Here is a 23,268-nt window from a genome sequence, read left to right as displayed (position 1 = left end):
TCCCATTACGGTGTCAGAGGGGCCTCCCTTGTTCATTCTCAGCCCGAGCAGGGAGTGACTATTCAGAGCCAGGCCAATGCTGGACATGTGACTTGGCTGGCCCTCTCCAGATGGCTCATTCCTCGCTGTCATCTCTCGTGTGTGCTGTGGGTGTGGGCCTCTTGGAGGGGAAGGGGAGGGATCTGGAATCCTAGATGGGATCTTGCCAAGCCTAGGGGTCAGGGAGGAGGGTGCTGGGTAGGCTGGCAGGCAGGAGGGGTAGAATGCTCCAAGGCTCATTGAGGGTGACTGTCACCCACGTCACTGTCTTCTTTGTGACTGGGACTGGGCTGGCGATTTGCTTCTTCCTGACATCTCTGTGCCTGTAGAGTCTTGCCTTCTGGGTGGGTCTGGAATGGTTCCTCACTGGGTATTTTTATATTCCCTGGAAGGGCTTTCTGCCACTTCATTCCATCCTCCTGCTCAGCGTCCCAGCTCCTGAAGCCTCAGGTTCTGTCCCCTGGGCCCTTAGACCTAGCTGCCATGGGCCACCTCATTCCAGCCAGGTCTCCCCTCGTACACCTGGCCCTCCAAGACCCACAGCACTGGCTGTGATGTGGACTCTGGAGCTTACTCACCGTGGAACCTCTGAAAAGTTGTTAACCTCTCCCCAAGCCCCTGTGCTTTCTTGTCTTTTGGGTTATTATGAAGGGGAGGGCACACGAACCTTTGTGAAGCCCTGTGCTGGGTTCTTCACTTGCAGTGTTTCACCGAATCCCCACGGAAGTCCCATGAGGTAGAAACCCCGTGGTGTCTTGCTTTACAGGTGGAGAAACTGAGGCACAGGAGTCCTTTCCAATCTCTCATAGCTGCTAAGTGGCAAAGGTCAAATTACCCAAGGCTTCAGTTGATTATCTCTGTTGCGAATGTGTTTATAATTCACAATATAGGTGTTCTAGTAGTAAATGGAAGATTGTATTATCACAGAATTACGGTATCCTGGAATCACATCTCTCTTGTGTTTCACTTAGGTGAACTAAACTAGCAGGTCTTCAAAAAAAGAAATAAATATTTAATCCTGCTGTTCCACTGAAGTGCGTATATGTTCGGGAGGGTCATCCAAGCTAGCCCCACACCCCACATGCCCCGGATAGTGTGGGGTAGCCCTACTGTGGTGAGTCTGACCCAACCACGGACTTGACCTTTAGTGAATTTGAACACACAACCACCTACTCTAGCTCTGGGCTCTTCTGGGCTCCTTGTGGGCTCTTCTGGAACCCCTCTCCACTAGGCACCTTCCTGAGGGGCTTTCCAGGGACGTTCCCACTAATGTTAGAATTTGCTCTGCAAGGTCCGAGGGCTGCAGTTGATCCTCCCCTTTGCAGGGTCTTTCTCAGCTGACACATGGGGTCAGAGCACAAAGATGGAGCTAAGGTTTAGCCAGAGAGTTTTATTTTATGGGGAAGTCCAGCTGTGTATTTACTCAAGTGCCAGAGTCTCGGGGTGTTGGAAGTTTGGAAGCCTGGACCTAGGAGTCCGTCAGATCCAGCAGCTCAGCCCCTGCCGTGGCGTTCCAGGTGTTGGAGGTTGACCTAGCTGCTGCAGCTGGAGTTCGTTTCCTGCTCTGCAACACGTGGACCCCAGCGTGCATCTCACGGGGGTCTGTTGTGACTTAATATGGGTATAGAGTAGGTCCTTGATAGGTCTTGTTCATCTCCTCCCCTTCGAGCCCCATAAATTCCCATGAATCTTGAGTTGTCTCCCAGTGGCTAGCTACATACAATTTCATGAAATGTGATTTCTGATTGGGCTTTTAGGAGAGCTCATCTTTCTGCAGGTGTTTTGAAGCCCTCTCTGGGCATCCGGTGTGCTGTACTGGGCACTGGTCCTTGCAGGTAAGGAATAAGGATGCAAACTGGACTACTGTGCTCCTGCTAAATTAGTGAGTGTGATGTGTGTCAGTGTTCTGTGAAGTTCTTTTTTTTTTTTTTTTTAAGATTTTATTTATTTATTTGACAGACAGAGATCACAAGTAGGCAGAGAGGCAGGCAGAGAGAGAGGAAGGGAAGCAGGCTCCCCGCTGAGCAGAGAGCCCGATGCGGGGCTCGATCCCATGACCCTGGGATCATGACCTGAGCTGAAGGCAGAGGCTTTAACCCACTGAGCCACCCAGGCACCCCTGTGAAGTTCATTTTAACAAATGCCCTGGTTGGCAAAGGAACAGGTCAGAAAATCTCTGCCTGTTTTTTGCCCAACTGGGAAAATTGCCACAAGGCCTTTTCTGGGACCATTTTCTATGACCATTGTTTCCCTTTTGGTCTTTAGTTTGAGGGAGGAGGGACAGTGTGCACATGTCCTGGTTTTCCCTTGCACTCACTAGCTCTGGGGGCCTGGGCGAGTCACATAAGCCCTCTGCATGTCCGATTCCTCATCTGTGAGAAAGAGATAAGAGCCTTACAACGTTGTTGAGAGGATGAAATGGAATCAGAGCATCTGAAGTCCTCTACAGTGTGCCGGGGACATGGGAAGGCCCCTGTCACTGTTGCCCATGGTGAAGAGGAGGAGGACAGTGAGGGCTGTGATGACCCCTGGGCTGTCCGTGCCCTCCCTGGGGCAGCATCCATCTTCTATCGGGTAGCACAGATGGGAGACTCTGATAGCTCTGACCACGGTGCCTTACTTATCCCCCCTACCATTGCTCCTCCATGAATGGATAAGTGTGCTCTCTCTCTCTCCACCAACAGAAATGTACCAAGGGTCCACTAAAGACGTTATTGGAGAGACTTAGAGAGAGGCAGGTGGTGGTAGAAGTTTCCTATGAAGCTAGGTTTTTCAAACTTTGTTGTTGTTGTTGCATTGAAACTATAGAATATGAGAACTTACCCTGGCATAAGAATCATGGGAGTAGGGATGCCCTGGCTGAACTCAGAACACTCTCTGGTGTAAGTACAGGCAGCCTGGACAGGACTTGACCACCGGTGGTATCCCCACTGGCCCTTTGTTCAAGACCCTGGGTTGTGAGCTCGCACTAGGGAGACTGGAGGCTTGGGATGAGAGCCCCAAGAACTGACCTAATCTCCCGTCCATGCCTCCCCAAACAAGCTTGCCATGCCCACACTCACAGCCTTGACCTAGTCGGTGAGAACGGGTGCTGTTACCTGCCGCTGTGGCTCACTTGGCTCAGCCTCTCCATGTCATGAAGACACGTAGAGAGCCAGCTGCCTATCCCGGAGGCTGCCCGGCACGAGGGCAAGTGTGGAGTTCAAACTGCTTGTTGGAGCAAGTATGAAAATGACATCAGCCTGTTGCACCCATTTCCTCGCTGAGGCACCTTGACTTTGTGTCTGGGGCTGTGGCACCTGAGTCGTTGGGTCTCTAGGGTACATCTTTCTTTGATAGAGTGACAGAAGGACTTGGGTGGGTGCTATGGGGTTTTTGCCTCTTGGGACCTCATTCTTCTGTGGTGCTGGGGTGGCTGGCTCCCCGTGGTTATTTCTTCAGCTGTGTGGTGTTGGCATCCGTGATGTCCTGATTCTGTAGCAGGTTCGCATTGTCCTTCGTTAGCGTGGAAAAGTGCTGTCAGCTGGCTTGTTCGTTTGTTCAGCTACTGTTATACCTGTCAGTGGGTTCATGGTTGGGGTGTCAGGAAATCCGCTGCAGCTGGGGAGACCCTTCCATCCCTGTGGGTGGGATTGGGATGAGGGAAGAGATGTGGAGGGAGACTAGCGGGGCACTGACGGGCTCTGGGAAAGGCGGGGGGCACACGAGTGGTTGAGTGAACAGAGTGTCTCCCAGTGAGTGGTTGTGGGGATCTCATTTTCAAATTCTTGCCCCAAAAACCACCCCCACCCCCAGGAGGTCCACAGAGTCTGGTCTCCCGGGAGGATAGAGTAGACATACAAGTAACAGTGGATAATGCCAGCCACTCACATGTGCCTCTTCTTCTTCTTCTTCTTCTTTTTTTTTTAAAGATTTTATTTATTTATTTGACAGAGAGAGATCACAAGTAGGCAGAGAGAGAGAGAGAGAGAGGAGGAAGCAGGCTCCCTGCCGAGCAGAGAGCCCGATGCGGGACTCGATCCCAGAACCCTGAGATCATGACCTGAGCCGAAGGCAGCGGCTTAACCCACTGAGCCACCCAGGCGCCCACAAGTGCCTCTTCTTGGCTAAACCCTCAGCATAAATTATGTCATCTAACTTGACAGTGCACAGCCCATCAAGAGGAGGTACTGTGGTATTCTATCCCTCCTCCTACTTCCTTCTACCCTCTTCTCACTCTCGTGACCTCTGTTTCCTCCCTGTGGTTCCTTACGCCATGCCCTTCACCCAGAGCAATCCTGGATTGTTGGCCTGGCAAGCTCTTATTCCTCCTTCAAAACTCAGCCTAGGCAGTGCCTCCTCTGAGAAGCCTTCCATGATTCCCTCAGGCTAATGTAGGTGCTGATCCCCTTGTAACTATATATCTCTCTATTGCTGTGGTCTCACACTGTACTGTAATGATACATTTTTTTTATTAAAAGAAACTTTGAAACAATTTTAATAACCTCCAAAATATAAAAACACTTTTTTGTGTGTGTTCTTGTAAAGATGCTGGGGGTACAGATATAACTGAAGCCCATCTTAACCTCCAGCCAGCCCCAAGTTCCTCCTCAGAGGAAGCCAGTTAAAAGTAACATCTTCTCGATAGAGTGCCTGCTCCTGGGCACAGCCCCTTTCTTCTGTATCCACACAGATGCTGGAGCCGATCTGTGAGAGGATGAGGGTAAGTGGACGGCACAGGTACCTGACCGTGGGGCGGGCTTGAGGGGAGGGAGTGCTTGGGCTTGAGCCAGCCGCCACATGTTATGCTGGGGACCACAGGACTGCTGATGTCATTATCTCTGCTTCAGTTTCGTGGCTTCAGCCACCCTCCGGGGTGGTGGCCTTGGTACTAGCCAAGGTCTCTAGGTCACAATGCTTGGCCATCGAGGAGATGAGGTCATCTGGGGCAGGTGGCTTGGGACTTTGTGGTCACAGACTGAGTTGTCCAATAGCCTTCAACTCTGGCATTGGCTTTGACCCTGAGATTGGTAGGCCAAAAAAAAAAAAAAAAGTATCCATCTCTCTCCCTATTCTGATAAAAGGCTAGAGGACAAATGCTGGCTGTTTTTTTTTTTTTAAACTGATAAATGTTTATAAAGCCCCTTGGATGCCAAGCATGATGCAGAGCAAGGAATATGCAGAGCTTTGGCAAATCCCTCCAGAGGGCGTGTCCTCCTTTGAGATCTGCGGCTGAAAAGATCTTATTTGGTGAAGAGTCTTGATTTGTTATTTGTGTACTGGTGAGGGGTTTTATAACATATTAAAAATATATGTGTGTGTGTATTTTTTGTGATCAAGCATGTCACCAATAATACACCTAACTCTGGCTTTTGGGTGGGGCATAGGGAAGCAGAGTGGGCTCTGGAATCAGATTGGATGGGTTCCAATCCCATCCTTCCTGTGATGAGCTTTGGGACCCTCAGCATGTTCTTTAGCCATTCTGTGCCTCAGTTTCTTCCTGTTCAAAAGAGGGATCATGATAGCATCCACTTCAGTGGCTGGGAGAAGAGGAAATGAAATAATGCATGAGGAACACTGAACGTGACATGAAACGGGCTCCACAGAAGAGGTTAATGTTAGTAGTTGTTCTTCATTAGTGTAAGTAGTTCACATCAGTAAGAATTGAATGTACAAGATCTGATTTCTGTTCCTGCGTTTGCAGTCTTTGGAGGGAGCTTAGATTTCGGTACTTGATATGACCAAAAGTTAGTATGTAACAGTAGCAAGGAAGTCCAAATTCTGTGGTTTGTTTTTCATGTCCTCCAGGAGCTGGGGGGAGCTCCTGGGAGGATGTGGGGCTCCCTGTGGACATGTCAGATGGGTGAAAGGAGGGAGAAGGACCAGGGGGCAGGTGTCAGGGAAATATTCCGGGCCAGTTGGGTGGGCAGTGATTGCTAGGGTAGGGGGTGATGAGGGGGCCAGCTGGGATCTGCTTCATCCAGAGGTGAAATGACACGTGCCTGTGGAGTGGAAATGGAATGAGAGAGGCAGAGAAGCTACTGCTTCTCTTCCTCCTCCTTTGTTTTAAATACATTTATTGTATTTTTATAACTATTGGCCTGGAATTGTAGGATGCAAAGTTGGGGGATTTAGCATGGCTGTGGTGATTTATAGAGAACAAGCTTTCGGCATCCTTATCTGTTGAGAGGATTACTGAGAACTTGAGTGGAGTGGTTGCAGGGGGGCACTTTAAACAGATACAGTTAGTTGTTACAAAATTCCTAAAGCTTCTTATTAAAGCATAACATACCTGCAGAAAAGGGCACAGATCATAACTATAGCTTGATAGATTAACGAACATTTACTACCGCTCTCTGCCATGTTAAGGATCATGACATGGAGAGATGATCCTGATTTATCTGGATGGGGCCATTGTAACCAGGACCCTTATAAGAGGGAAGAGGGAGGGTCCAGTTCAAAGAATGGGACATGGAAGTGGAAGCAGAGGCGAGAGAAGAGATTTGAAGATGCTACATTGTTGGCTCTGAAATGGAGGAAGGGGCCAGGAGATGAGGAACGCAGGTGGTTTCCAGGAGGTGGGAACGACAAGGGAATGGGTCGTCTTCTAGAGTTTCCAGAAAGAATGCAGCCCTGCTGACCCATTTTAGATTCATTTCTTACCTCCGGAACTATAAGAGGATAAATATGTGGTTTATGCCACTAAGTCTTTGGTGATTTGTTACAACAGCAATAGGAAACTAATAGAAAACTGTTACTCATAGTACTACTGAGAACATTCTCGAAAATGTCTCCTGGTGCACATATGGTCCTAGGAGCAAGTGCAAGTATTCCTGCCGTTCTCAAGGGCGGTTAGACCCGCCTGTGCTCCCACCAGCAGCAGGGGTGAGAGTTGTAGTTGCTGTATATCCTCGCCAACACTCGGTGCTTCCTGAGAAGAGAGATTTTTCAGTGCAGAATTAACAGGGCTTGGTGTCCAAGGGACAGGGTTGTGCCTTACAAGAAGTTGGTGCTCAGCAAATGCTGGTCCGTGCTGATGCAGCCAGCCGAGGAGAGGAATGAGGAAGAGGTGGTGCCCAGAGTTAGCTGGGGTGAAGTGGAAGTGGAATTCCTCTTCCTTGGAAGTGACTGGGATGAGAACTCCTGAGTCACATGAGATTAATACAGAACTTCTCAGCTTCCGAGTTAGAACGCCACTGATCTTTGCGACTCTGTGATTGAGCAAGGTGGAGTGGTGGATATCGTGCCTCAGCAGAAAGCTTGCGCGGTTCGGCTGGCTGCTCAGTGTTTGAAGACTGCCCTCCTGCAAGCGCTGTGACTTTAGGTTGCTCGCACCCTTCGGAGCTCTGGTTTTGGCGTCTGTAAAATGGGCATGGTCCTGCCTTCCCCGTGGGGCCGTGGGTGGATGAAAAGCCTTGGGTGCGAGCCCAGAGTTTACTCCCTGCACACAGGTAGCTGTGGTTATTTGGGACAACGGCATTAGGATAATAAATTCCTTTTTTTTAAAATTTTATTTATTTATTTTTAAAGATTTTATTTATTTATTTGACAGAGAGAAATCACAAGTAGACGGAGAGGCAGGCAGAGAGAGAGAGATGGGGAAGCAGGCTCCCTACTGAGCAGAAAGCCCGATGCGGGACTCGATCCCAGGACCCCGAGATCATGACCTGAGCCGAAGGCAGCGGCTTAACCCACTGAGCCACCCAGGCGCCCCGGATAATAAATTCCTTTTATGGAAGCTGGCAACCCTGGCTTCAGAGTGTTCAGGGACTGACTGTCTTGGGGTGGGTCTGAGAATATCACCCATTGGTTGGCACCCAGGGTCAGGCTCATGGTTCACCCTCCTCGGGCTTAATAGAGACACTGTCCCCCAGAGCCCTCCCATTCCTGAAACTGTTTTGAAGCTATTCATTCATCATTTGTTTGTTCATTCCTTCAGCCATCACTGAGCTTTACTGTGCACATTATAATGTAGTGATTAGGGGCACGGATTCCCAGATCAAATGCTCGGTTCAGATCTCGACTTTACCGTTTTGTTGTCTGTATGGCATATGGCCAGATCTTCTTTGTGCCCAGTTTCCTGATTTATAAAGTGAGACGGTATCTGCATCCTGGGCTGATGTGAGAAATGAATGAAAAAAATCCACAACAGTGCCTGGCCTTGGGCACCCCTCAGGGCTGGAGTATAAGAGTTGGGTGCCCTCAATCCTTGCCCCTTGCCACAGGCAGAAAAGTGATGGTTTATTGGTGGTTGTCTACGGAGTACTTTCTCTAGCACGGGGAGGGAAAACCTGAAACCCTGACCCGGAACCAGCTGGGGCACCTTTGAGGGCAGGTTCTGATCCCTCATAGCTGCTTGAGAAATGGGGCTTCGAGGAGAGTTGGCAGAGTTTGGCGCCATAGGTGTCGAACCCCCTTGCAGCGGTTACTGTACTGTGGACGGGCTTGTACACTGAGCAGATGTGGCCTCCAGGCTGAGCTGAAGTGGGCTGCAGAAGTGACTCTGGTGTGGGCTGCTTGCTTTCTCCCCTCTCCCTTCATAGTGGGGATGGTGGGGAGGTGGTGGCCCTCCGAGACTCTGAGCCCACATCTCACTACCCTTCCGTCTTTCCTCATTCCAGGTCCACATCTTCCCTCTTGCCTTCTTCTGGGCCCCTCTGTAATGCACATGCCTTAGCTGATGAAGTTAGCTCTGATGGAAGCCAGAGCAGTGGTCCCAGACAGGGATCCAGATGCTAAAAATATCTCATGGTGTGCTTTTTGCAAGTTAAATAAAAGAGCAGCATTGGAGACTGTGGCTGGGGATTCTCCCCAGTACCTACTCTTTCCAATGCCTTGGGATGCTGGAGTCCAAGATATCCGGTCCTGCTCACTTGGATTTGAGAGTTTATCCTCATGGAGACTTTTTTTCAAAAAAATATTTTATTTTTTAAAGTGATCTCTGAACCCAAATGAGGCTTGAACTTACAACCCTGACATCAAGAGTTGTACGCTCTACCGACTGAGCCAGCCAGGTGCTCCACTATAGTGCTTTGATCCGGAAAAAGGCCAGACTCATGGTGGGGCCAATGGAGGAGGTTGGGCGGGAGATTGGGCCAAGCAGATCTGAGGCTCAGCAGCCTGATGCAGCAGCATGGGAGATCATGGAGGATCACAGGTGTCTGAATTACCTACCCCGAAACCCCTTTTGCCTAGGAGGCACCAGGTTGAAGGCCAATACTCCCTCTCTCAGTATGGTCTGCACAGCCAGTCTTCCAGTGTTGAAACTGTTTCTTTGGTTGACACCAGATGAAGCAGCTGGTTTGGGTTTGAGACCATGCCTTCGAAAGAGAATCTGCTTTCCTGCTAACCCCACCCCAGGTGGGAAGGAATGCAGTACATGAGGCTGAGGAGGGAAGCTCCACCTCCCATCTCAGACTTACCCGGGGAAGATGGTCACCGGGCGGAAGAACGAGCCGGCAGAGCCCTCTGCCCATTGAAACGTTCTCTCTCTAGTTTTCTGTCTTATCCCCATGTCTCTCCTAGCTTCTGTTGCTTCCAAGCACATAGACTCAAGTCCCTACCTGTGGATATCATGTTCATTGGGATATTTTACCACTCCACGTAGTCATTTTGTGAAGCAAAGCTCACAGCTGATGCCTGTGGGTTCCAGTGTCCCTATTTCTTCCAGGTGTCCTGCTCTTGATGGTCTCCCCGCTGGAAGGTATTACATACTCATTAACATCTTCATTCATCTAACACTGGCTGAGTACTACGTAACTTACGTGTGGTTTTACCCAAGTTGTGATTGAAAATAGTTTGGCCTTACTTGTCTCCATAGACAGAGGACATCAGAAGCTCCAAATAACCAAACTCACCCTTAAAAGGGCCCCGAAGGGAATATTTAAGGATCGTGCCAACTGTGATGAGAGTTAACTAGCCTTAAAAATAGGATCAGATAAAACAGTGGCTTAAAGAATAAAGCAATTTCTCTCTAAGGTAGTAGTTCCCAGGTGGCAATCATGGGCCCAGCTGCTTTCTGTCTTGTTGCTCTATTTTTTATAAATGCAGGTCATCGTCTACACAGTCCAAGCTGAGTTCTAGCCAGTGGGAGCCAGTGAGAAGGGTGGGTAAATTGTGTGCCAAGTCTTTAATATGTAGTTGGGTAAGTGGCACCTTTCCTCTCTCATTCCACTGGGAACTTACCTGCAAGGACACCAGGGAGATGTAGTCCCTGATAAAACTCATATAACTGTGGCAGAAAGGGAGAATGGATTTCAGTGGACACTGGACCACCCTTGGTATATTCCCCTTGTATGTATTTAATGCAACTTTTTGTGTGTTTATAACATAAATATTTCCAGGTTATACATATTGGTTGTTTTTGCTTTCAGAAAGAAGACCTGGCCTAGCCATGCTGTGTCTATGGACATTTCCACAGTAATGAATCAGTGTGTCTTTAGAGGAATGGAAGGAAACAAGGAAAGGTAAAAATATCTTTAAAAATTAAAAATTTTGAAATTCTCACATGCATCAGTTAAATACAATGTAGGACTTCATCTAAGTCTGTGTATGTCAGTGGAAGCCATCGAGAATTGGAAATAGTAGGACATCTTTTTTCGCCTTTCCCTATCTCCAATTTTTGACACCAGAGGAGGATATTTTGTTAAGTATGAGAGATTTTTTTCTATGACTTAGAAAGAGAGTTGGTATAAATAGGACTAATGTGGTATAGAATTAAATATTTGATTCTAAAAGCTGTGGGCACTCATTCCTAGAAACTGTGGACAATTTCTCAGTTGATTATGTCTACGTGTGTGGGTGGCCAGTCCCTGAATGAAGGCAAAGACTGTCCCTTAGCTTTGGTGGCCTCTACCTCTTTCTCTTTCTTCCACCTCCTCTTTTTCTTCTTAAAAACAAATGTATTCATTTAATTTAATTTTAATGCCCAAGAGATGCATAGATATATTTTTTCCTAGTTAAAAATAGGTGACACACCCTTCCCGAATTTCATTCCCAGCCTCCCCACTCCACACCTGCCTTTCCCAGAAGTAACTTCTGTGACCTACTTTTGTATATTTCCTTCCAGAACTTTTTCTAGGTGCTTACATACTGAGAAAAAAAGCCATTCTTTCTTTCCTTTTCTCCCCCCCCCACCCTTCTGTTCTTTTGATACAGGCAGTCATACTATGCTTATTGGTCTATTTTGTAACCTTTTAAAAAAAATTCAGTAATCTGTCTTAAAATGTTTTCAAGACAGTACATGAGAGTCATCCTTTTATCTGCTATGAAATGAATAGCGTATGTGTGGCATAAGAATCCCACTGTTTATTGAGCCTCGTTCTTGTGGGTGGTGGGTATGTGGGTCCCATTGTTTGCCCTAACACTGTCAGGTATGTGCCTCCTGCACACGTGGGCAGATAGTTCTCTTAGGAAGTTACTGAGGAATGGAGTTGTTGCACCGTCCTGTGTATACATTTAAGATCTTACTACATATTGCCAAGTCATTCTCTAAAGACAGCTTGTCAACAGGGTGCCAGATCTCCTGTTTGCCTGCCCTCCTGCTGGACCCCAGCTCTTCATGCGCTTTCATTTTTGCCAGTCCACTGGGTGAACAATGGTATCTCTCCGTGGTTGTCATGTCCTCCTCCTTCTCTTGACTCTGGGGAAGTTCATCTCCTCAGGTCCCTGTTACCTGGTTTCATCTCCCAATGGCAGAGGGTGAACCTCTGTCCTCAGAGAGACCTAGTGACCTATCCCAAGGCCCAGGACATCTGGGCGGTCCTGGTCCATTCTGGGAATGGGTGCTGCTTTGTCTTCTCTTCTGAAAGTATCAGCATGTTTATCCAGGAGAGTATGTCACAGGATTACCTGCTTCTCTCTAGACTCCTGGTTTTGAAGAGCCTTTGGCTGGATTTTCCTACTTCAGGTGGTTCTATCCACCGACCGTCACCGCCATCATCACTATTGGCAATCCTCTAAGAAGATGCTGGATGTCAGGCTCGGTGTGGATCACTGGGCTGATGTATCTCATTTAATTCTCACATGGCCCTATAGGGTAGGGAGTTGTGTTCTTACCCTCATTATGGCCATTAGGCAACATTGGGACAGAACAGCTCCCACCATTGCCCTCCCTTGCAGTGACAAACATACCCACATTGAGTTCTCCTTAAGGACGGAGCTGTGGGGCCATCGCGCTGGTGTTTGCGGTTGCCTTAACCACACTTGGTTGTTAATCTGCATCCATGGCCTTCCCCAGGGGAGAGGTGGGAGCTGAGAGTTCGGGTTTGGGTTTGTTCACAGCCGTCATGGGAATACAGGCTCCTGCGTGTCATCAGCTTCTCTGTTCTGGGGTCTGGTTGGGGTGGTAGCCTCACCCAAGTTTGCCCCAAATGCTTCTCTGGAAAGGGGTTTTCTAGTGTCAGAAAACAAAATTCAACCAAGTAAACTTGAAGATCAGACTGGCTTTTATTAAATGATTCATGACCTGGGCAAGTAGAAAGGAGCTGTGAGGAGGTGTACAGAATAGGAAGGTTTTTGTAGGAAGGAGGGTGGGCAAGAAAGTTATTAGCAAAAGTAAAGATTGTTTCAGGTCAAGACACCTTTTTTGGGTTGGGGAGGGAATGGCAGGGTTTTAATCTTGCGTGTGATCTCTCTAGTGCGGATGAGAAAATTTCAGGTTGACTTCTAATAAGGTCACCTTCCTGGGGTGGTTGAAACTGTAATGAAGTCTTGGTTGGCTGTTGTGGGAGAGTGAATGAGTCCAATTTGGGCTCTTTTTCCCCTTTCTTTTGTTCCTTCCTTCTTCTTCTTCTTCTTTTTTTAAAAAAGATTTTATTTATTAATTTGACAGAGGGAGAGATCACAAGTAGGCAGAGGCAGGCAGGGTGGGGTGGGGGCGGGGCGGGGGAGGAGGAGGAGAGGGCAGAGCAGCCTCCCTGCTGAGCAGAGAGCACAGGCGGCACTCCACTCAATCCCAGGACCTGAGATCATGACCTGAGCGGAAGGCAGAGGCTTAACCCACTGAGCCATTCAGGTGCCCCTCCTAACTTCTTTTTTTAGGTTTATTTATTTATTTAAGTAATCTCTACCCTCAGCGTGGGCCTTGAAACCAACAAGCCCAGGTTCAAGAGTCACACGATTGAGTAAGGCTTGTTTATTTTTTTCCTTTTCTTTTCCTTCTGTCTTTCTTTCTTTTCTTTTTTTTTTTTTTAAACACCAGGTTGGGCATATTTGTCACTGGAGTAAATCTGCTTTATGCAACCACTGAGCTGTGGAAGGATGTGTGTCACTTGCACCCACAGGCCCAATCAGTCCACCCTACTCTAAAATTGCAAGTTTAGATCTCATTCTAAAAGCAGGCAGCGTGCAGTTCCAGAGGCCTTCCTAAAGCCCCCTCCCATGATGTTTCGGAGACATCCACGTGTAGACCCAGATGATCTTAGGCTCATTATTATAATATCTTGTTTCTTCATCAGTAGTTTTAAGCAGTCTGGCCTAGGGTGATGATGTGTTTGTCTTGAGATCGCACAGAGACAAGCCTCGGGCTCAGGTTTCGGGTCTGACTCTGGCTCTTTGTACATCACAGTTACTTCTAGTGTTGAAACTGAGCTCGTTAGCCAATAATGCCTCGAAGGAAACTTGCCCATTGATCCGTCAATTAATTATTCATCCAGTGGCCATTTGCTGAATACTTCCTGTGCAGCAGACACAGAAAGATGGGTAAGGTGAGTTCTTACAGGATCCAGAGTCGGGTGTGAGGGCAGGAGGCATACACTATGAGCTGCATTTAAGTGGAAAACTATTCTTGGTTGGTCAGTGGTGATAATAATAGGCTCTGCTGCAGTGGGTTGTTGGGGCATGTCCTGAGTTAATCACGATAAAGTACGTGGCATATAGTAAACACCCAATAAAGGTGGCTGTTTTCATGGTTGTCTGTTTATTTTTATTCTTACATAGGGTGAGGAACCTCGGAAGATTTTTTATCAGGAGGCTGATAGGGCCAGACTTGTGTTTTATTTTTATTTTTAAAAAGATTTATTTATTTCTTTGAGAGAGAACGAGTGAACAGGAGAGGGGGTAGGAGCAGAGGCAGAGGGAGAAGCAGACTCTCCGTGGAGCTGGGAGCCTGACATGGGCTCCATCCCAGGACCCTGAGACTATGACCTGAGCCAAAAGCAGACGCCCAACCGACTGAGCCACCCAGGTGCCCCTGACTTGTGTTTTAGAAATGGTAATCAGGGGCACCTGGGTGGCTCAGTGGGTTAAGCCTCTGCCTTCAGCTCAGGTCATGACCTCGGGGTCCTGGGATCGAGCCCCACATCTGGCTTTCTGCTTAGCAGGGAGCCTGCTCCCCACCCCCTGTCTCTCTGTGTGCTGCTCTGCCTACTTGTGATCTCTCTGTGTCAAATAAATAAATAAAATATAAAAAAAAATAGAAATGGCAATTAGTTGACACAAGTTCTCATTGTATGTGTTTATATTTTAGTGTCTGCCTCCCTGAAAGGACTGTGAATTCCATGGGGCCAGATCATACTGCTTTGCTCAATGTCATTTAACCCAGGGTGTGGCACACAGTAGGTGCTCACTAGTGTTTCTGGACTGAGTGTAGGAGGCAGAGTATTGACAATGGGTCCCTCAGGTATGGTGATATCACAAAGCTGGCCAGCGAGAAGGACCCTCAGCTCTCCAAGGGCTAACCGCACTTTACTGAGGAGAGCGGCTCCCTGGAGATCCCGGTTTGGCTCCGGTGGTTTGTGGGCGTTTTGTCCTTAAATCTCGTGATTTTATTGAGGAGTGTCCTCTCCCTACAGCCTTTATTGCCTGAGCAGTGGTGACTAACCACTTTCAGCTCTAAGAGCTGACTCACGAGAACGCAGGATTTCTAGGAGCTGAAGCCCCTGGGGAATTCAGTTTTCTGCGGCCACCAGTGACTGTGGATGGATATTGCTTCCCTGGGCCTCCGTTTCTCAGCTGTGCCCCAGTGGAATTAGGCATGTGAAATTTCTGATGTTTGATGCTCTACTTGTAAATCCCTCCTGTGAAGGGACTGGTGACATGCGTGCGTGGTTAGGACTGAGCCCATGCCAGAGAGATGGAAAGGTTTAAGTTTGTGTGTTCGTTGATTGATTGATTGATTGATTCATTCATTCATTCAGTCATCCATTCATTCATTCAGTGGGTGGGTCGGTCAGTCAGTATCCCTTCATTGCTCAGCAGCCATAAGCATTTTGGGAAAATGCTCAAATTAGGAATTATAAAGACGTTTCACTCTCAGCCTGCCCAAATGCAAGTCTCTTTATGAAAATAAAGATCTTCTCAGGCTCACTCACGTATTTCAGTGTGTCTTGAGCACCTCCTCTGTGCCAGCTCTGCTCGACTTCCCTCTCCTGGAAGGCTGGCCTTGCCTGGTGCAGGAGCACCCACATCTGGCTCAGGGCCCAGCACACAGTAGGCTCTCAGCCTGTGAGCGGCTTTGGTTGACCGAACTGGCCAGAAAACAGTCATTTGTAGATGGCGACACAAAGGGCTTTATCCCAAAGACAGGTTTGCTCTCTGTTTCGTGTTCAGGGGTATCTGATTTGCAGCCTGCTTGAGAGCCCTCACCTGTAGACGGGTTCAGTTTGCTGCGTGCTGTTAGTCATTCTTATGATCTCCTTATCAGCTTCCGTCTTGTCCTCAGGCTGGAGCTGTTTTGGTCACTGATTTTTATGAGCTCCTTGTTCACTGCCCACAGGGCTGTGTGGGGCCCCGTTCCACTTCCTCCACCCTCCCAAAATTCAGCTGCTGACCTTGAGAAGCTGGAAACCCAGCAAAGGGGAGAGTGCAGCCTCTCCTGACCTGAGGCTCTAGCCTTAATCTTGGACTCACCAGCCCTGTGGCCTTGGGTAAGGTCACTCTCCATACTGTCTTCTTAGAGATCACTGCAGTATTTCCTACAATCTGCTCATTAGAATATGGTTTCTTCCAAACACCAGCAGGCTTTGCAGGGGAAAATGGGGCCTGTCGCCAAACTTGTTTGGGTTTTGCTGACTTAAGCTCACTTATATGTGGCCTTTCTCAGACTCAAAATAGCCTGTAAAAGGTCAGTGTGCGTGGAGGGGCCTCTCAGGAGAGGGTAGAGTGTGCAGCTCCCCACATTTGCTGTTTCATAGACTGCACTGGGAACATGTTGGGCCATTGAGGCTTCCTCCTAGAGCTTTAGTGATGTGCCTAGGATAGAAGGGCAAAATAACCAAAAACAATTGTTGGATTTGAATTGTTTAGCAGTTTTTGGTTTGTTTTTTGTTTGTTTTGTTTTCTTTTTCAAAATTTTTTATTTTATTTTATTTTTTTCAATATTCCATAATTATTTTGTTTTCATTAGGAACTTTTAAATAATATAGTAGGCAAGAGGTGGAACGAGTCTTCCAACCCGTTTTAGAAGCCTGCTGGTGAATCCGTTGAGAAAAAGCGGTATCTTCATAAAGGTTTTTATTCAGGCAGAAACTCTCCCATACAAACACTGCCCTCTTCCTGGCTGTGTGGCCTTGGGTGTGTTTCTTTACTTCTCGTTCAGATTCCTCAGTGGCTTCAAAGAAGGGTGTTGGTTGATGGGTGAGCTTCCTTTCAAACCTACAATTTCCCATATATTGTTTAAAACAACTATAAGCCCATCGTGGAGGCACATGGGATCTGTGTGTCTTCTCATTGATTCCTTAGGGCAGTGCCTGGGATCAAGTAGTCAATAAACCTGGGTTGAATAAATGTGAAAACAGAACAGGCTCCTTATTGCATTCATTGGCATAGCCCCATAGACAGCTTACTAGGTTATTGTTAAAGTCATTTAATCAGTACACTTGATCTTTTTTGAGACACATGAAGACTCTTAAGGGAGATGATGTTATTGGACAGGTGAGGAACTGAGGTTCTGAGAAACAAAGGGTTACACCGTCGTCCTCTTGCGAAGGAATAAAAGAGCCAAGACACAGACTCAGGCTTCTGGACCTCAAGTGCTGCTTTGTTATGCCCCCCCCCCCCAAGGCCATATCTGTCCTTGTACTGACCAAAGTCATTGGTTAGGACAGGTCTTGGGAGAACAGCCATGAAGACACTTGAAAAAGCCCTTCAGTTCTCTGGTGGGTCTGGCTAATCAGCTACAGGGCAAGTTATAACAGTACCTTATAACATTATAAGTTATAACATTATAACTTCTTCCAAGTTATAACAGTATCTGCTGATTCCTTTCTCAAGGGCTTTTTATATACGTTGTCTTCAGACATCACAGGGACTAAGCAGAAGACCCACTGTTTGTGTCTCTTTTGCAGATGAGGAAACAGAGTTTTAAGCACCTGCCCTAATGTCACAGGTAATTATAGGGCTCAGACTTAAACCTGTCTTTGACTGGCTGAGGGGAGAAAGCCTTTTCATCACCCCATCTGCTTCTCATATGATTGGGACCCTCGCTTATCTTCTCTCTGCAGACAGGAGCTCAGAGCCCCCCTACAGAATGGTGTGGGGTTGGGGGGCGCTGCTGTGTCTGCCCTAGGAGTGGGACTGAGATTTTAGCCAGGACAGTCCACTGAGGTACGGAGAGTGGGCCTTCTGCTCGTGGGAGCCCATCAGCCTGTCCCAATTCCTGGTGGCCTCCTTCTTATAGGGCGGCTCCAGTGACAAGGGGAACTGTCAGGAGGGTGTTAGGGGAGGTGGTGATGATCCTGGCTCAGTGTTGACATTTTCCAAGTCCCAGTTTGCCATCTGTGAAAGGCAGATAACAGTGGCAGTTAGGTCCCCAAGTCGACAGGAAGGTTCAGTAAGCAATGCCCAGTTCAGTTACTCAGCATCTGGCACCTGGCCCGAGTCCACTCTCAGTCCCTAAATCGTTCTCCCACCAACCGCAGACCCAAGGAAGAGCCGTCAGAACGCATGCCCTCTCCTTTCCGGCGAGCATCCCTAATATATGCTGATCTCTTAAAAAAAAAAGCCAGCCAACAATTACCCGAGTACTGTTCATGTGCTCCACGTACTGTCAGGCTGTACAGTCTGTACCCAGGGGTACAGTTGGATGTGGGTCATGCTCACAGTGTAGAAGGAGATGTGAGTATAAGACGTAGCTAGAGAATAGGAGACATAGGACAAGAAGGGCTTATGGAAAGGTCTAGTGAGGTCTGGCACACAGTGCCCACTAGGAAATGTTTAAAACCACTCAGACTGGAGGACATTCGAATGGGCACAACATCGTGAGGTGGTACTGGGAATTCCAGTACCAATTCATGGAACTCTTACAGACCCCAGTCTGTGGAAGGACGGGTCTTGGGTGAAAAGCAGCCTCGGTCCTGATGCTGAACCCTTGCTAGTGGGGAGCAGGTGTGGCAATCTCCCTCCTGAGCAATCAGATAGACATTCCTTCCAGGCAAGAGCCTGGCACTTTCCCTGGAGGTAAATCAACCTTTTCAACTCCAAAGGTAGAGAATCAGGTTTGGAGAGCTGGGGAGGCTGGGGGTGGGGGTGTGGTACCCCAATGGTTGAAGGGCTCACCCAGGCCACAGAATAATCAAGATGCAGTTACAAAGCACTGGGGTATTCTGCTGGGGTGTAGATGGAGAGAGTCTTGAGGTGTTTGCTCTCTAGGTGGGAGGAAAGCATGGGAACTCAGGTGAAGACTTTCCCCAGGACTGTGGCTGGCACAAGAGTTGAATGTGGCTTTGGTCCCACACATGTGCAGTCCTACCAGAAGCCAGCGTCTTCCTCAAGGATGGGAACTGACGGAGGCTCGCTGTGTGCCAGGCACTGTGCTGAGCTGGGGGATCTACAGGGATCAGCATAGGCGGGAGCCAGATGACCTCTAACAGGGTCCCTGCCCTGCAGGGTTTTGTAATTCGTTTTAGGTTTTGTAAGGGCAGGGAACTAAACAGGGATCGGAAAAAAACAGTGCAAGAAGGAATGTGTTTTAGAAAAAAATCACTCATGTTTTCTTATTTTTGTTTTGTTTGTATCTAGGAAAGCTATTGATGAATAATTTCTTTTATTAATGTTGATGGATATTGTACAATTGTCCTACTGGTTCTAATAATTTTTTAGAGCTTATTTTATTTTATTTTTTTTTGTGGGGAGAATTTTTTCTGGGCACATAACATAATCACATCATCTGCAAGTTAATGGAATTTTGCTTTTTTTCCCTTCCCAGCTGGTAATACTTTGTTTGCTTATTGGTCTAAAAGATTGGCAAATGCTTCCTGAGTAATGTTAAACAAGTCATTGGGTCATTTTTACCTTCCACTGACACCAGTAGGAATCCCTGCTCTTAGTTTAAGCTATATATCTCTTAAGGAAGTTGCTCTCTATTCCTATTTTGTTAAGAGATTTTTTTAAAAAAGGAATAAATGTTGAAATTTAACAAGATTGACATCTAAGGAGACATGTGTTTTTCCTCTTGATCCTGTTAATGACATAAATTATATAGATAGATTTCCCTAATATTGACCCATCCTTGCCTTCCTGTCGTGAGCCGCATTTGGTTGAGCTCTGTATTTCTTTTAAGGAAAAACCTTTTCAAGCTACTTACTGTCATTTGAATTACTGCTCCGTGAAGATGCAGTTGATTTATCCTGTGGTTTAGAATAATGTCAACAGGATAGTTGAACTTCAGTTTGAGAAGTCAGTACTGGAGTGATGAACAAACCATTAATTTGTTAGGCCAGCATATTTCTACTGAATGCTGATATGTGCAAAGCACTCTAGTTGGATGGCCTCCAGTGCCCCTTGTAGCTCAGAGTTCTTACAATTCTATGCAATGGTTCCATTAGTCAGGATTTGTTGTTGTTGTTCCAAGTGACAGAAACACAGTTTAGCCTGGATTCAATGTGGATTAAGGGCATATATGGTTCATATAAATGGACAGCCCAAGAGTGGGTAGCTTCAGGCATAGCTGGATCCAGGGGCTCAGCATTATTAGGTTTTGCTCTCACTCTTTCCTTCTCTTGGCTCCACTTTCTTCTGTATTGGCCTCATTCCCAGGAAGACTTCCTTTATATGATACCTCCCAGAAGCTCCAGCTCTGGAGCTTCTAACACTCTGACATTCTCCCACAGCTGTAGGCTGAGAGTTTATCATTCCCACTTATTCCAACAAGACTTCCCAAGTAGATTCATATTTGTTTCTGCTTGGGACACATGCTGTCTTCTGGACCTTGAGGGTCGGGGATAAGATCAGCCTTATCTGAATCCTTGGACTGAGAGGGGAATGGGTAGGAAGGCCAAGTACTGTTACCCACAGACGGGCAATCAGAAGCACAGTGGCAGAAATAACCTGATGTCCATGTCATTGGGACCAGTGATCCCCCTTCTTTTGTGGTCTTTGCTGTCCTTTTTCATAGGTCGGAGGGGAGACTGCAAGGGGCTGTGATCTAATCCTAGGGCCCAGCAGGTCAGTGTCAGGGCCAGATTCTAAGTCTCTATCTGAAATTCTAGGCTTTACTTGTTCCACTGAACTACACATAGAAACAGGAGTAGGGAGTTAAGGTGTCAGCTAGGCACTTTGAGATTTGGTTGTTAAATGAAGGGTGACCCTGGGTCACCCTTACTGCTGACGCACTCACCCAATGTAATCATTCATCTTGGTGATTCTCTATTGTCCCCTTTCCAAAATAAACTTAGAAGGTAGACACTTTTAAAGGGGTGTCTTTGACGGCATGTTAAATATTTTATGTGGAGCTTGTATAGTAACCAAGTTTTAGTTTGGCAAAATCTTGCCTTGTCCGATTTGTCATGTCTTCACATACTTTTTTGTGTTTAAAGCTTTATTTTATATATGGTGTGTGTCAAATTCAGGGCAAATTCAGTGATTTTCTACGTATGTATTTAGTCTTCAGATCAAGGTGAAGTACTTGTTCAAACCCTCTACTGGCTTCTTCCCAGCCTCCCTGCTTTGCCCCAGTAGAGCCTGGCCTCAGGCAGTCCCTAAGAACTCTCTACCGGGTGTACTGACCTGAGTCCAGGGACAGATAGGAACCTGTTCCTAAAGACTTATGCGAGGAGAGAGGAGGGAAGTTACCATCTACAGAGGATAAACGCTGAGCTGTCTGTGCTCTAGGGGGCTGCAAGTGCACTGTCCAGTCGTAGTACTGGAAGGCCCCCTTGCTCCCTTTCTCCTCCTTCACAGATGAGGAAACTGAGGCTGCAAGAGAGGTAGGGTCTGCCAAAGGTCATGGGCTGATGCAGGTTCAAGGCCACACAGATGATCTGTGGCTATAGGCCAGCCTCCCAATTTGGTCTGACTCTCATTTTATGATACCCTTGATGCCCCCTCCCCCCACCGGTAAATCTTGAAACTCTGTGAAAGGTGCTGTATATGATAGAAAGAATGTAAGGGTTGGTAACTGACATTCTTGGGTTCAAATCCCTGCTCTGTTTTATGATCTTGGGCAAGGCTATTAATCTTCCTGAACCTCAGTGTCTTTATCTGTAGATGGGATCATATTAATACCAACCTCATAGGGTGATCTTTTTTTTTTTTTTTTAAAGATTCTATTTATTTATTTGACAGACAGAGATCATAAGCAGGTAGAGAGGCAGGCAGAGAGAGAGAGAGGAGGAAGCAGGCTCCCTGCTGAGCAGAGAGCCCGATGTGGGACTCGATCCCAGGACCCTGAGATCATGATCTGAGCCGAAGGCAGAGGCTTAACCCTCTGAGCCACCCAGGCGCCCTCATAGGGTGATCTTAATAGGTGTCGTGTGCTCAGCACATTGTTGGCACATGTGATTTTTATATTTGAAAAGCCAGTTTATAGCATCTCTTGGTGGGAGGTAAGGTGAGAAGTGATGTAAAAGTAGGCTGACAAGATCATAACCTCCCCCCAAGTATGAACACTCTAACATGCCTTTAATTTTGCTGTTCTAAATTGATTTAGTAATAATGGTAATGTGATACTCAAGAACCAGACTCTGGAGATGGACTGCCTTGATTCAAATCCTGACTGTTGCATGGTGTAACCTTGGGTAAATGACTTAACCTCTCCGGGCTATAGTTTTCTTGAATGTAAAGTGAGGCTAATAATAGGGCCTACCTTATAGGGTAGCTCTGAGGACTGAATGAGATCATGGGTAAAGCATACTGCCTTAGCCCAGTACCTTCGTCGATGTGCAATAAATGTGACTTAGTATTACTGCCAACAATTTGATCTATACTTCTCTTTGGCCTGTAAACACCTTGCTGGAAGTTGAGCTGCACTCTCTTTGTGCTAGAATGTCACCGAAAGCTCTCTCCTCATGTTTGTGTCACTGACCGAAGAGAAGAGTGACTGCCTGGGCGGCAGGAGCCTCTAGAAGTTACAGGAAGAGGTCAGCGCTTGGAGAAGAGTGAATGGACCACTCTCCTGGGTTGCGTGTTTTTGTCTGTCGGGGACAATGTGTAGCTTTCACGGGTGACTCATCCTTGGGCAGCCGTGACCATTCCTGGGAAAACGCAGAATGGAGTTCAGCCCCACATGTGTCGGGAGGGTGTCTGGCTCTGGAGCTGATGGTGATGGGGAGGGCTCCTTTCTCTGAGGACCAACAAGTCAACTCAGCTAGCCATGGGTCAGGCTGAGCAACTGAAAGGAGGGGAGAAAATAAAAGGTGCTGGCTTGGCGGGCTCAGCTCTTTTTTTAATTTTGAAAAACGCTCCTTTTCAGCTCTGAATCGGCCCCTTGAGCTGCAAGGAGCAGTGCCAGTTAACCCACATTTAATTGGAAACTGGGTTAGGGGACATTCTCTCCCCCCGCCACCAGAGCATGTCCTGCGTGTTGGCCCCCTTCCAGTGGCTGGTACAGTAACAGCCATTGACACGGCCCTGGCTGACTGGGTGCTGGAATCAGCTGGGTGAGTATCCATCTCTCTCCTTCCACATCCGCCGACTCTCTCCTAATTGCATTTGCCAGCTCTGCAGAGAATGCAGACTTCCCCTTTGATTTTCTGAGACATCAGTGTCCTTTGTTTATCTTTGTCTATCTCTGCTGTTTGGGAAACACCTCCACACATCCTCACTGTTAGATTTTAATTTTCCTGTTCAGCGGAATCTTTTCCTCTCCTGGGTGAAATGGTGAAAGTATGCAGGTTTCCTTTTGCCTGGTGACTCCCCCCCCCAGTCTGGTGTGTGTGTGTGTGTGTGTGTGTGTGTGTGTGTGAGAGAGAGAGAGAGAGAGAGAGAGAGAGCGCGAGCTTCCCACCCCCAATCCTTGGGCCTCACTGTGCCTTGTTTTGGGGGCTGGGACCTGTTAGACAGGGATACAGTGACTCCCTTGTCTGCTAGGTTCCC

At 47.5% G+C, this 23,268-nt stretch overlaps 1 protein-coding gene across 3 annotated transcripts in view; it reads left to right on the top strand.

The window, feature by feature from the left end:
- Positions 1 to 23,268, top strand: part of ARHGEF3 (Rho guanine nucleotide exchange factor 3) — a 324,108-nt gene that overhangs the window by 32,509 nt on the left and 268,331 nt on the right. For all 3 annotated transcript variants that reach the window (XM_032322931.1, XM_032322961.1, XM_032322951.1), the window contains exon 2: positions 10,392 to 10,484. In XM_032322931.1, coding sequence (XP_032178822.1) covers positions 10,392 to 10,484 — 93 coding nt within the window. The remainder of the gene's footprint in view (positions 1 to 10,391; positions 10,485 to 23,268) is intronic.

Source organism: Mustela erminea, chromosome 1 (assembly GCF_009829155.1).
Source record: "Mustela erminea isolate mMusErm1 chromosome 1, mMusErm1.Pri, whole genome shotgun sequence".
Taxonomy (NCBI): Eukaryota; Metazoa; Chordata; class Mammalia; order Carnivora; family Mustelidae; genus Mustela; species Mustela erminea.
This window is presented reverse-complemented; position numbering and strand designations above follow the sequence as displayed.